Here is a 13,687-nt window from a genome sequence, read left to right on the forward strand (position 1 = left end):
TTTTGATTTCTTTGTAGACAATAACTATAGTTGAAAATTGCATTTTGTGTAATTCGGGGTTACTCTTTTACTGGACTGGACACGTGTGGTTATTTGAAAACCAGTATTTTCATATCCCAACATGTGCATTGGGCTCAATTTGTCATCGAAGTTGCAAGAAAATACTGAAAGGGAAACCCCGTTTGTTGCGCACATTTGTGTGTTTTCAAATGCCTGAAAAGGGCTTCGAGCCGAAATCTTTTCAGATTCAAATATTTTAGTGAGAATTTATACGTATATTTCTCACAAAAACTACGTTATTTCAGATACTTCAGAGTGAATCGTTTCTCACAAGGTCATTAGCTCTCCTTTGCTCGTTCCCAAGTAAGGTTTTATGCTAAGAGTAACCAACGTGTCCAGTGCCTTTAAGGGTTTAATGCAAACCCAACAGATTGTTATTCAGGTTTTTGGCAAGAATGTACATTTTGCACACTGGCGATGAGATTTGGTGCAGCAGTTTCAGCAGCGGGTTGTACGTTAACCTCATGGATCATCATGCTTTCTCCTGCAGCATAAGGGGCTCTTGCTAACACTATGTAGGATTCCCCTTCGGTAACCATTGTAGAGACACAAAGCCCTCCTACATATCCGAACCTGGACACGTTTACTTCTTTCGTGATCGGTAGAGACGTTTTGTAGACACAGTCGACTTCAAACTTGACCGTATACAGCCCATGGGATGGTGGTGTTTGTGGCATGTGGATAACTCTACCCTTGAATGCAATTTCAGCTGTCTCCATTCGGGTGACGAAGTCTTGTGGACGCCAGTTACTAGCTATAGAACAAGATGCGGCAAAGTGTATCCCGATTACCATCAAGGTACAAACAGCGAGTCCACTCAGAGCCTTCATATTGGAAATCTAAAAACAAGGCAAAACAATGGTTTTTAATAGTTAACATGAACTGGTGTTCAAATTTGTATAAAGCTCAATGAGATCAGAAACAGAAAACTTAGTCACTTTTGGTGGGTATTTAAAAGCAACTGGTGAAGTTTTTGTAAATGTTTCTGTTGTCTTGCGACCCGAGCATTTTTCGAAGCTCCATAATACACAACGTAGTCCTAATAGACGTAGACCGATTGCTCTAACCAACGTCACGTGACATGATATGGGTATGACACATCAACGAACACGGCGTTCTGCATATCAACTTGCGTTAAAAAGACATGATTATTGTGTTGCATTTGTTTGTCTTTCATTCATTCGTTCATTCACACAACATTTATGTCCATATCACAGAAAGACGAAAATACAGAAGTGCATGCTAAAAAAGACAATATTATAATTAAAGTAACAAAAGAGGAATAATACAAAATGGCCATAGAGTCTCTTCCTCTTGAAGTTCTTGTTTATTATATTATAATAAACAAGAACTTAACTATGATTTGAACACCTGCAGCCTGCCTCAGGAATCCATTTTATCTGAGTGTAGTTTAAAGACCTGTTTGAACAAAAATGTCAAGTCGTGAACTTTGCTGAATTTCACTTAAAATGTTTTCAATGAATAAGGAAATCGAGTCATATGATTATAAATAGATTTCAATTGTGTAAAAAACAATAGTTATTTCGAATGCCCGTATCCAGCGCTTTTCTGAGAGATTTGCGAAAACCCCCGGTACGTAATCACTTTCAAAACGTCATAGTTGGGAGCTCCAATGTGTAAAGCCGCTTTGTTACAGCGTGGAGGTATAACAAAGCAAACTCCCAGAGATGACGTCAGCGGCATTGTCCTTTGACGCGCGCCGTCAACGGCAGAAGTGTTTTTAGTTTCTCAACACCTTTAGGTTGGGGTCTGATTTTTTAATCGATAATTTCAAAAAATTCAGAAGTGTACATATATCAAAATTACATTAAAATGATTAACAAGTGCATTATAAAAAAGTTAAAATACCATTTCCGTTGAAAACATTCCGCTCAGTTGTGGTTTGGTGGCCCTGAAGAGACATCGCATGTCGCAAATGTACGCGCATTAAGTATGGAATGTTTCATTAAATTAATTGCAAATACTATGTTCGCAGTTGTAACTTCGCGATGTCGTGAAATTGTTTGCAAGTGTGCGCAGACGCATAGCAGTGTTGTGAAATGTTTTGCAAATAAGTATGTGCGCAGACGTGCGATGTCGTGAAATTCTCCTCAAAATGCGCGTCGACGTTTGAAATGTTAAATTAATCACAATAGTAAAAAAAAATCTGCCATTGTTGGCGGCAGTTTATTTAAACCATCAATTCAATTATTGTCCGGAGCCCTACCAATAAAGGAAATGTCAACCAATGTAGTTGTTTACAATAAAATTAACCTGTGCAAATTTCACTTTAAAATGTGATCGCGTTATTGTTGGCCCTTTGTTTACTTCACTTACATGGATTGTTCTGCTTCATAGTTATATTTACATTGTTTAACCATGGTCAAACCTTTGTGTAGTTATCTACCGTAGTGGTATGTATTTATTTATTCGTCTATTTAGTGCTGTATTCCTGTTTTGTTCTGTAATCTTGTAACGGGCACATCCGCCACAAGCCTCGGCTTTTAGGATGATGCCTCCATGTGATGTGAATGTGGAAATAAATGTTTTATTGATTGATTGATTGATTGATTGAAATGTCGCCAAAACTCCGTATCAAATAATGTCCACACAGGAAGAATACTCAAGGAATACACACGCTGAGAAGTATAACCATACACGGACACTTCTTATATTCAAATTTTGGGGATGTGAGAAATTACCTCTTTCTAAAAGACTACCTTACTACAGAGGGAAATATTTCTCTCAAAGTGTAAAACTATCAACAGCTCTCTCCATTGCTCGTTACCAAAGTTTTTAAGCTCGTTCCTATTTCAGGTATCAAGAAATAAACCAAAAAGAAAACTGACTGGATACTTGTTCTTTGTTCAAAATTTACCCCGTCAGTTTCTTTTATGTGTAGTAAAATAAATACACACTATGTAAGTAATCTAAAAGATCCGACTTACCTTTACCGGTACGTTAGCGCTACAGTTAGCATTCAGTCTTGATGTAACGAACTTTGGTTGGTTTAGGCCGAAGTGATGCCCTTTATATAAAGCTGGTTGACAATGTCCTCATCAACTCACGACCATCTGCTATTGATACTTAAACCTGTGATGTCAGCTGATGACTGGTTGCAACTATATCAACCTATATAATTCATGGAATAGCAGGTAACAACTTGGCGACAACATCTTGTCAACCAGACTGGGTTTCAAAGTTACGCCAATAACACATGGCCAAGATCATGTTTCATTTGAACTTGGATTAGATTCTAATATTAGAATGTGATATAGTGCCGTAAAGATTTATATATCTGAAGTAAAGTTGTCTCGAAACTTAAACCATCTACATGCAATGATTCATTGTGCTTTAATATATATCATAATCAATCAAAAGTTTTTGAAAATTACTTATTATCGAACTAGTTGATGTATCACTGAGTATTACTTGTTATCGAACTTTAGATTAGATTAGATTATAATTCTTTATTGTCCGCATAACATATACAGATAATTGTTTTCCATTGGCAATTGGAGACATTAAAAAATTATTATTATTATTATTATTATTATTATTATTATAATAAACATGTTCATAAAACCGAACAATAAAATGTAAAGCACAATACAAAACCACGAACAAATTGTATATTGCTAAAATTACAGCGAATGATTGGAATAGATTGGAAACTTGTTGATGTATCATTGTATACTCCAACTTTTAAAGGAACACGTCGCGTTGGATCGGACGAGTTTGTCAAAAATTTGACTCCCATAATGACCAATAATGTTTCATTTTAACTTGATTAGATCATAGATTAGATGTCCCGGGTAGAGTCACCACAGCACGGCAACAATCCCACGCTACCCCGGGTAGAGTGTCATCACAGTGAGAAGACTGGTCTTTGACAATTACCAATAGTGTCCAGTGTCTTTAAGATGATTTTTTCCCCAATTTTGAGTTTCTTGTTGAGGTCAGGATACAACGTTTAGACATTGGAAATGTCATCGTTCTGCTGTAGCCCAAAATCTTAAAAATCGCCAATTTTTCTCTCAAAACAACACATTTTTGGCTCTTTTTTCTGCTGGGGAGGTCGGATTTGCCTTAAATTGTACAAAACCTCAAGGCTATCTATGACCTACATACAAACCAAATTTCAGCCAACTCCGTTCACCCCCACCTTATCACGGTCTGCATGGTCCTCTCGTGGACATGCACTTAATTACAATACTTGGTACCGTGGGGGTCGAAGCATGGTTTTCGAGGTTTTTCAACCTCGTCCCAACGTCGCCGTTTTGTTTACAGTAGGAAAAGGGCTCTGTTGCGGTAGCCTAAACATCTGACGTCACACTTTCAGGCTCGTGAATAACGCCAGAGACTGGCCTCCTGCCGGCGTGTACATGCACCTCTGACCTACATTCATTTTACATAGAGATACGCAGTCAAGTTCTATGGCGGACTATTTGGGCATCTATGGAAAGCTCATGTCACTGTGCACATTTTTTATCCAATGATATTATCATTGTATTCAATGGAACCACTGGATCTGAGTAGCAGGTAGTGAATTTATCCTTGCAGATAAAGACAGGGGCCCAGTCTATTGTTGTGGCTTTGTTTTCGAGTTCGTTGTACGAGGTTGAAAAACCTCGAAAAACTGTGCTTCGACCTCACGGTACCAATACCTGTTGCCCAGTACCGTGCCAGTCATGTGTGCAGTTCGTCGTCCAACGCTAATGAACTCACGACCATCTGTTATTGACACTTCGACCGTGATGTCTACTGATGACTCTATTGATGACTCTATCAACCTCTATTATATATTTCATGGAATAAATGCTCAAATAAAGTAAGCAATAGCAGCAAATACTTTTACAAAAACATCTTGTCCACCAGACTGGGTTTCAAAGTTACGCCAAAAACTGAACACATGTCCAAGATTATGTTTCACTTGATTAGATTATAGTTATTAGAATGTGATATAGTGCTGTAAAGATTTATATATCTGAAGTAAAGTTATCTCGAAACCTAATCCATCTACATGCAATCATTCATTGTGCTTTAATAGATATCGTTATCAATCAAACGTTTTTATTATCGAACTAGTTGATGTATCACTGAGTACTCCAACTTTAACAAGTTGTCACAAGACCGTGGCATTTTAACCTACGTAGATACTCTACCCGGGGTATGTAGCGTGGGATCGTTGCCGTGCTGTGATGACGGCAGGGACTTTTCGTTTTCGACGACGGATGGTTTTGCGACGGTTGTTCAGCTCTAAACGTTGTCGTTTTCAGCACAACGAAGATTCATCCCAAGTACTGTCGTAGAAATTGAGGGACGACCGTCCTCAAAGCCGACGCATGCGCAGATGACGCCAAATGTCATCTTTACCGTCGCAGAACCATCCGTCGTCGAAAGCGAAAAGTCCCTACTCTACCCGGGGCAGCGTTGGAATGTGGCCTTGCTGTGATTACACTCTACCCGGGGTAGCATGGGATCGTCGCCGTGCTGTGATGATACTCTACCCGGGGTAGCGTGGGATTGTGGTCGTGCTGTGAAGACACTCTACCCGTGGTAGCGTGGGAATGTTGCCGTGCTGTGATGATACTCTACCCGGGGTAGCGTGGGATTGTGGTCGTGCTGTGAAGACACTCTACCCGTGGTAGCGTGGGAATGTTGCCGTGCTGTGATGACACTCTACCCGGGGTAGCGTGGGATTGTGGTCGTGCTGTGAAGACACTCTACCCGTGGTAGCGTGGGAATGTTGCCGTGCTGTGATGACACTCTACCCGGGGCAGCGTGGGATTGTGGTCGTGCTGTGATGATACTCTACCCGGGGTAGCGTGGGAATGTTGCCGTGCTGTGATGACACTATACCCGGGGCAGCGTGGGATTGTGGTCGTGCTGTGATGACACTCTACCCGTGGTAGCGTGGGATTGTGGTTGTGCTGTGATGATACTCTACCCGGGGTAGCGTGGGAATGTTGCCGTGCTGTGATGACACTATACCCGGGGTAGCGTGGGAATGTTGCCGTGCTGTGATGACACTCTACCCGGGGCAGCTTGGGATTGTGGTCGTGCTGTGATGACACTCTACCCGGGGTAGCGTGGGATTGTGGTCGTGCTGTGATGACACTATACCCGGGGTAGCGTGGGAATGTTGCCGTGCTGTGATGACACTCTACCCGGGCAGCTTGGGATCGTCGCCGTGCTGTGATGATACTCTACCCGGGGTAGCGTGGGATTGTGGTCTTGCTGTGATGACACTCTACCCGGGGTAGCGTGGGATTGTGGCCGTGCTGTGATGACACTATACCCGGGGTAGCGTCGGATTGTGGCCGTGCTGTGATGACACTTTACCCGGGGTAGCGAGGGATTGTGGCCGTACTGTGATGACACTATACCCGGGGTAGCGAGGGATTGTGGCCGTGCTGTGATGACACTCTACCCGGGGTAGCGTGGGATTGTGGCCGTGCTGTGATGAAACTCTACCCGGGTAGCGTGGGATTGTGGCCGTATTGTGATTACACTATACCTGGGGTAGCGTCGGATTGTGGCCGTGCTGTGATGACACTCTACCCGGGGTAGCGTTGGATTGTGGCCGTGCTGTGATTACACTCTACCCGGGGTAGCGTGGGATTGTGGCCGTGCTTTGATGACACTCTACCCGGGTTAGCGTGGGATTGTCGTGCTGTGATGACACTATACCCGTGGGTTCTTTTTGTCAACAACAAATCTTTACGAAAGTTTATCACAATCTGATCTATGATCTAATCAAGTTAAAATTGTGTGAAGTTATAAGCGTAACTTTAGGCTTTTCACACTACCTCCATTTCGAACCGCGTTGAAACCTACCGGGTCCTCTCCGGTTCAGCCTCGCTTCTTTTCGACTCGGATTAGAGAGAAACAACATTTGCACTGGTCTTTACGTGAACCGGCTAATGCGTGAACCGTAAAATGGTCCATCCCGAAAAATGCAATTTCGATCCGGATTGAGATTTTCAACCCTGGTCCCTGCCAGGGTTGATTTTGATCCGGCTAGAGCATGCTACCCGGATCGGAGGTGGATTGAAATTTTAATAGTGTGTAACGGGTTGAACAAAATCTATGGTTCGGAACCGGTCCGACCCCGAGACTTTGGACAGAGTGAAAAAGGCCTTTTGAAACCCAGTCTGGTGGACCAAATGTTTTCGTCAAGCTGTTTATCAAAATAGGGATATTTCTTACTTTAATTGAGCAACTATTCCATGAATTATAGGGGTTGATATAGTTGCAACCAGTCATCAGCTGACATCACGGGTTTAAGTATCAATATAGCAGATGGTCGTGAGTTGATGAAGACATTGTGAACCAGGGTATATAAAGGGCATCACTTCGGCCTAAACCAACCAAAGTTCGTTACATCAAGACTGAATGATATCTGTAGCGCTAACGTACCGGTAAAGGTCAGTCGGACCTTTTAGATTACTTACATAGTGTGTGATTATTTTACTACACATAAAAGAAACTGACTGGGTAAATTTTGAACAAAGAACAAGTATCCAGTCAGTTTTCTTTTTGGTTTATTTCTTGATACCTGAAATAATAACGAGCTTAAAAACTTTGGTAACCAGCAATGGAGAGCTGTTGATAGTTTTACACTTTGTGAGAAATATTTCCCTCTGGAGTAATGTAGTCTTTGAGAAAGAGGTAACTTCTCACATCCCCAAAATGTTAATACAAGAAGTGTTTGTGTATGGTTATACTTCTCCGCGTGTATATTCATTGAGTATTCTTCCTGTGTGGACATTATTTGATACAGAGTATTGGCGATATTTCAATAACGCGATCAAATTTTAACGTAAAATTTGCACAGGTTAATTTTATTGTAAACAACTACATTGGTTGACATTTCCTTTATTGGTAGGGCTCCGGACAATAATTCAATTGATGGTTTAAATAAACTGCCGCCAACGTTGGCGGATTTTTTAACTATTGTGATTAATTTAACATTTCAAACATCGACGCGCATTTTGAGGAGAATTTCACGACATCGCACGTCTGCGCACATACTTATTTGCAAAACATTTCACACTATTGCTATGCGTCTGCGCACACTTGCCAACAATTTCACGACATCGCATAGTTACAACTGCGAACATAGTATTTGCAATTAATTTAATTAAACATTCCATACTTAATTCGCGCCGGTTTGCGACATGCGATGTCTCTTCAGGGCCACCAAACTACAACTGAGCGGAATATTTTCAACGGAAATGCTATTTTAACTTTTTTATAATGCACTTGTTCATCATTTTAATGTAATTTTGATATGCGTACATTTCTGAATTGTTTGTAATTATCGATTAAAAAATCAGACCCCAACCTAAAGGTTTTGAAAAACTAAAAACACTTCTGCCATTGACGGCGCGCGTCAAAGGACAATGCCGCTGACGTCATCTATGGGAGTTTGCTTTGTTATACCTCCACGCTGTAACAAAGCGGCTTTACACATTGGAGCTCCCAACTATGACGTTTTGACGTTTTGATTACGTAACGGGGCTTTTTACAAATCTCTCAGAAAAGCGCTGGATAAGGGTATTCGAAATTATTGTTTTTTCACACAATTGAAATCTATTTAAAATCAGTTGACTCGGTTTCCTTATTCATTGAAAACATTTTGAGTGAAGTTCAGCAAAGTTCACGACTTGACAATTTTGTTCAAGCAGGTCTCTCAGATAAAATGGAGTCCTGAGGCAGGCTGCAGGTGTTCAAATCATAGTTCTTTAAGTTCTTGTTTATTATAATATAATAAACAAGAACTTCAAGAGAAGAGATACTATGGACATTTTGTATTATTTCTCTTTTGTTACATTACTTAATATAATTGTCTTTTTTCAGCATGCACTTCTGTATTTTTGTCTTTCTGTGATATTGAAATAAATGTTGTATGAATGAACGAATGAATGAAAGAAGGCCTCGATTGAACAAAAAGCAATGCAACGCAATAATTGTATTGTATTGTATTATGTTCTATTCCAAACTGGAACACACCCCATTACCCTGGGGAGGGTAACAATACTATAAAAACAAAATACAGCGAATGAATAAGTCATACGGAAAGGAATTTAACTTAGAACAAAAACTAATAATCACACAATTTGAAAGCAGGAAATAAAAAGACGTACTTGGCAACGCAAATAATAATAGCTTCATCGGGAGTGTCCATCAAAAACTTAAACCTGTCTTCCCTGCCAAGAGTTTCAAAGCCTTACAATGATCAATAATGTAAGCCAACATAGTATTCCTAGAAAATGGATTTCTGTTTCAACATCAAGGTGATCCAATGCGGGCAAATTCTTTGGCTTGACTCTAACCCAATGTACCTTCCTATTTCAATAAGTAGCTTGTGTGAAGAGCATCTGAAATGGGCCAACGAATGGCGATAAGAAGGCTTGTTAACACATTGTAATTATAACTCAAACTCAAACTGGGTTTTGAAAATACGGTATGTCCTGAGCTTATTCTTTTGGCCAGATTTAGTTATACAGTAATTGTGCAATCTATTGTACCATTTGGAAATAAACACATCACATCAGTTGTCGAACAAAAATACGATTCGCATTCATTTGGTTTGCAAGCTCTGGTATGTTCTCTGGCATGTTACAGGAGACTGAATCAAAGTATTTTCTAAGCATAAGAAATACTGATGGTTTGTGGTTAAAGATGCTATGTCAGATTTTTGGCCCCAAACATTAAAAAATAGATTGTTTTGAGTGAATGGTATTTCAAAAGAGTATCACCCGCTCTAACGAAAAAATGTTTAACTTTTACTTTTAATGGTCAGGAACCATGACAACAACTTAAAACGTTTCTTATAAAACACATAAGAATTGGTCACGTGATATATTGTGGTATCCCGACAAAAACTAATTTTGAGCACTTTATTTCACTGCTACTAATAATTGGCGGACTTTTTCGAGCAATGGCTCAAATGAAAGCTTGTAACTTTCTCGACCCCCATCAAAATACCCATTGAATTTTAAATCAACATTTTGGGGTCAAATCGGCCAAAAATCTGACATGGCAACTTTAAGCCCTAGAGTTTGATCAACTTTGAAGGAGTTGTCTTTTTAAGGCACGTTGATATGCAGTACGCCGTTTGTTGATGTGTCATACCCATCTCACGTCACGTGACGTTGGTTAGAGCAATCGGTCTACGTCTATTATATACGTTGTGTATTATGGAGCTTCGAAAATAGCTCGGGTCGCAAGACAAATGAAACTTTTACAAAAGCTTCATCAGTTGCTTTTTAAATACCCACAAAAAGTAACTAAGTTTTCTGTATCTGATCTCATTGAGCTTTATACAAATTTGAACACCAGTTCATGTTAACTATTCAAAACCATTATTTTGCCTCGTTTTTAGATTTCCAATATGAAGGCTCTGAGTGGACTCGCTGTTTGTACCTTGATGGTAATCGGGATACACTTTGCCGCATCTTGTTCTATAGCTAGTAACTGGCGTCCACAAGACTTCGTTACCCGAATGGAGAAAGCTGAAATTGCATTCAAGGGTAGAGTTATCCACATGCCACAACCACCACCATCCCATGGGCTGTATACGGTCAAGTTTGAAGTCGACTGTGTCTACAAAACGTCTCTACCGATCACGAAAGGAGTAAACGTGTCCAGGTTCGGATATGTAGGAGGGCTTTGTATCTCTACAATGGTTACCGAAGGGGAATCCTACATAGTGTTAGCAAGAGCCCCTTATGCTGCAGGAGAAAGCGTGATGACCCATGAGGTTAACGTACAACCCGCTGCTGAAACTGCTGCACCAAATCTCATCGCCAGTGTGCAAAATGTGCATTCCTGCCAAAAACCTAAATAACAATCTGTTGGGTTTGCATTAAACCCTTATAGGCACTGGACACGTTGGTTACTCTTAGCATAAAACCTTACTTGGGAACGAGCAACGGAGAGCTAATGACCTTGTGAGAAACGATTCACTCTGAAGTATCTGAAATAACGTAGTTTTTGTGCATTCCTGCCAAAAACCTAAATAACAATCTGTTGGGTTTGCATTAAACCCTTTTAGGCACTGGACACGTTGGTTACTCTTAGCATAAAACCTTACTTGGGAACGAGCAACGGAGAGCTAATGACCTTGTGAGAAACGATTCACTCTGAAGTATCTGAAATAACGTAGTTTTTGTGCATTCCTGCCAAAAACCTAAATAACAATCTGTTGGGTTTGCATTAAACCGTTTTAGGCACTGGACACGTTGGTTACTCTTAGCATAAAACCTTACTTGGGAACGAGCAACGGAGAGCTAATGACCTTGTGAGAAACGATTCACTCTGAAGTATCTGAAATAACGTAGTTTTTGTGCATTCCTGCCAAAAACCTAAATAACAATCTGTTGGGTTTGCATTAAACCCTTTTAGGCACTGGACACGTTGGTTACTCTTAGCATAAAACCTTACTTGGGAACGAGCAACGGAGAGCTAATGACCTTGTGAGAAACGATTCACTCTGAAGTATCTGAAATAACGTAGTTTTTGTGAGAAATATACGTATAAATTCTCACTAAAATATTTGAATCTGAAAAGATTTCGGCTCGAAGCCCTTTTCAGGCATTTGAAAACACACAAATGTGCGCAACAAACGGGGTTTCCCTTTCATGACAAACTGAGCCCAATGCACATGTTGGGATATGAAAATTCTGGTTTTCAAATAACCAAACGTGTCCAGTCCAGTAAAAGAGTAACCCCGAATTACACAAAATGCAATTTTCAACTATAGTTATTGTCTACACAGAAATCAAAAATGATGATTTGCAGAGTGGGGGAGGGGTGAAGCCTCGGAACAACACGGGCTGTCAGCAAGACATTTGGGAGCCTGCTACAAGGAACAGTGACTCCATTAATCAAATGAGCAGATCTGGTTAAGTCTGTATGATTGTTTGTAAACTCTTGAGTGAACAAACAAAAACGCAGCCCCTTAAAACAACAACAGAAAACAATACAGTACTCTGGGACCTGGTCACCCCTCTTAGATATGTGGAGTGGTCCATTCTAGGATATCAATGACTTTCAAATGGTTAGACCTGGGTAGGTCTGTATGTCTGTAAACTGACGCAAGCCTGTATACGCCTGCAATCGTGAACCTCTTATACTGTTCCTGTCTTTTGTTAATACTCCGACAACAGCTCCCATTGGTTTTGTAAACGTTTTCCAACTGTGGACCTTTCCCGAACGGTGGACTCAATTGTCCTCCTTTGTTATAGGTCTTCGGTTTGAATGTGTGTACATATACACAGCAAACACAACTCTGAACCTGATCTCGTTCTATAGATATATATGGAGCGGTCCAATCTAGGATGGGCTTCAACTCCCCAAGGGAATTGCACTTTGGATAAAACAGTGACATAATTATAATGTGCCATGACTTGTGTTATCAGCGCTCACTTTGAGGTTATAGGACACCTCATGTAACCTGGTAATAGATGACTTTGATTTTCACTTTTTGCTTTATTCATTTGCAACTGTAGCCCGCATGGACATTTTTACTAATGCTTAGGTTTTGGGTTGAAACGGTGACGGAAGTTATTCTTGTTTGTTTTAATTTGTCCATACTGCTAACTCTTCTTTGACAAGTGCCATAGGTCAGCACTTTAAACCCCGATTTTCAAAACGTAAATTTTTTTCTTGCAATAAATAAATTAATAAATAAATAAATATCTGCTGACACTCGCTGACCTTAACAACAATATTAGGCATATATGCGACATAGGCATTGTCGTGTATCGTATTTTACTTTTAGATTGGAAAGAACTTGCAAGGTTCAAAAAGACGGGATGCGATTTTGGTTTTCTTCATCAACATTGCCACTCTCGCAGTGCTTTTCAATGGGGAATGTTTTTTGTCTTCTTCTGATGGTAATCATTGTAATCAGTATCATAAATTTTAACTGTGAGGAAAATTCTCGTCCCCACATTTATAGGCACATTTTGTTATCTTACCATTATTATTGTTTTAAAATGTCAATAAACCGTTTTTGCTTCCAGTCTCGATGAATTACGTGCGTTTGAAAGACGGAACACAAGGGGGGGGGGGGGGAAACGAATGATGAAATCTGTGATAATTTGAGCTCAATCGGTCGTCGAATTTGCGAGATAATAATGAAAGAAAAAACACCCTTGTCACACGAAGGTGTGTGCTTTCACATGCTTGATTTCGATACCTCAAATTCTAAATCTGAGGTCTCGAAATAAAAATCGTGGAAAATTACTTCTTTCTCGAAAACTACATTACTTCAGAGGGAGACACAATGTTTTATACTATCAACCTCTCCCCATTTCTCGTTACCAAGACAGGTTTTATGCTAACACTTATTTTGAGTAACTACCAATAGTGTCCACTACCTTTATACAACTGAGGTCTTGAATATATTTGATTAGACCAAATACATGGGTATCTGCCCCAATGTTGAGTTGTAAAAGTGGTTGTTCTGAAAAGACATGGTGGTCAAACAACCTCGACTTCTGAGTTTTTGGTTAAAAAAAAACATTTATTTAATCAACGAATCTATGAAGTGGTGTACTTTGATCGTCTTCATTAATGCTACCGGATCAATCAGTATTGTGGATTGTCGTGG

General features: G+C 40.0%; 2 protein-coding genes across 2 annotated transcripts; one reads left to right on the forward strand and one right to left on the reverse strand.

Moving 5' to 3' along the window:
- Positions 1 to 336: 336 nt before the first annotated feature.
- Positions 337 to 3,112, reverse strand: LOC117294513. The gene is made up of 2 exons (XM_033776959.1): positions 3,009 to 3,112; positions 337 to 899 (listed from the first exon to the last, which is right to left on the reverse strand). Exon 2 carries the CDS (start codon positions 888 to 890, stop codon positions 435 to 437), a length of 456 nt encoding a protein of 151 aa, XP_033632850.1. The 5' UTR covers positions 891 to 899; positions 3,009 to 3,112; the 3' UTR covers positions 337 to 434.
- Positions 3,113 to 7,432: 4,320 nt separating this feature from the next.
- Positions 7,433 to 11,333, forward strand: LOC117294514. The gene is made up of 2 exons (XM_033776960.1): positions 7,433 to 7,490; positions 10,454 to 11,333. Exon 2 carries the CDS (start codon positions 10,463 to 10,465, stop codon positions 10,916 to 10,918), a length of 456 nt encoding a protein of 151 aa, XP_033632851.1. The 5' UTR covers positions 7,433 to 7,490; positions 10,454 to 10,462; the 3' UTR covers positions 10,919 to 11,333.
- Positions 11,334 to 13,687: the final 2,354 nt, after the last annotated feature.

This window comes from Asterias rubens, chromosome 9 (genome assembly GCF_902459465.1).
Source record: "Asterias rubens chromosome 9, eAstRub1.3, whole genome shotgun sequence".
NCBI classification, from domain to species: Eukaryota; Metazoa; Echinodermata; class Asteroidea; order Forcipulatida; family Asteriidae; genus Asterias; species Asterias rubens.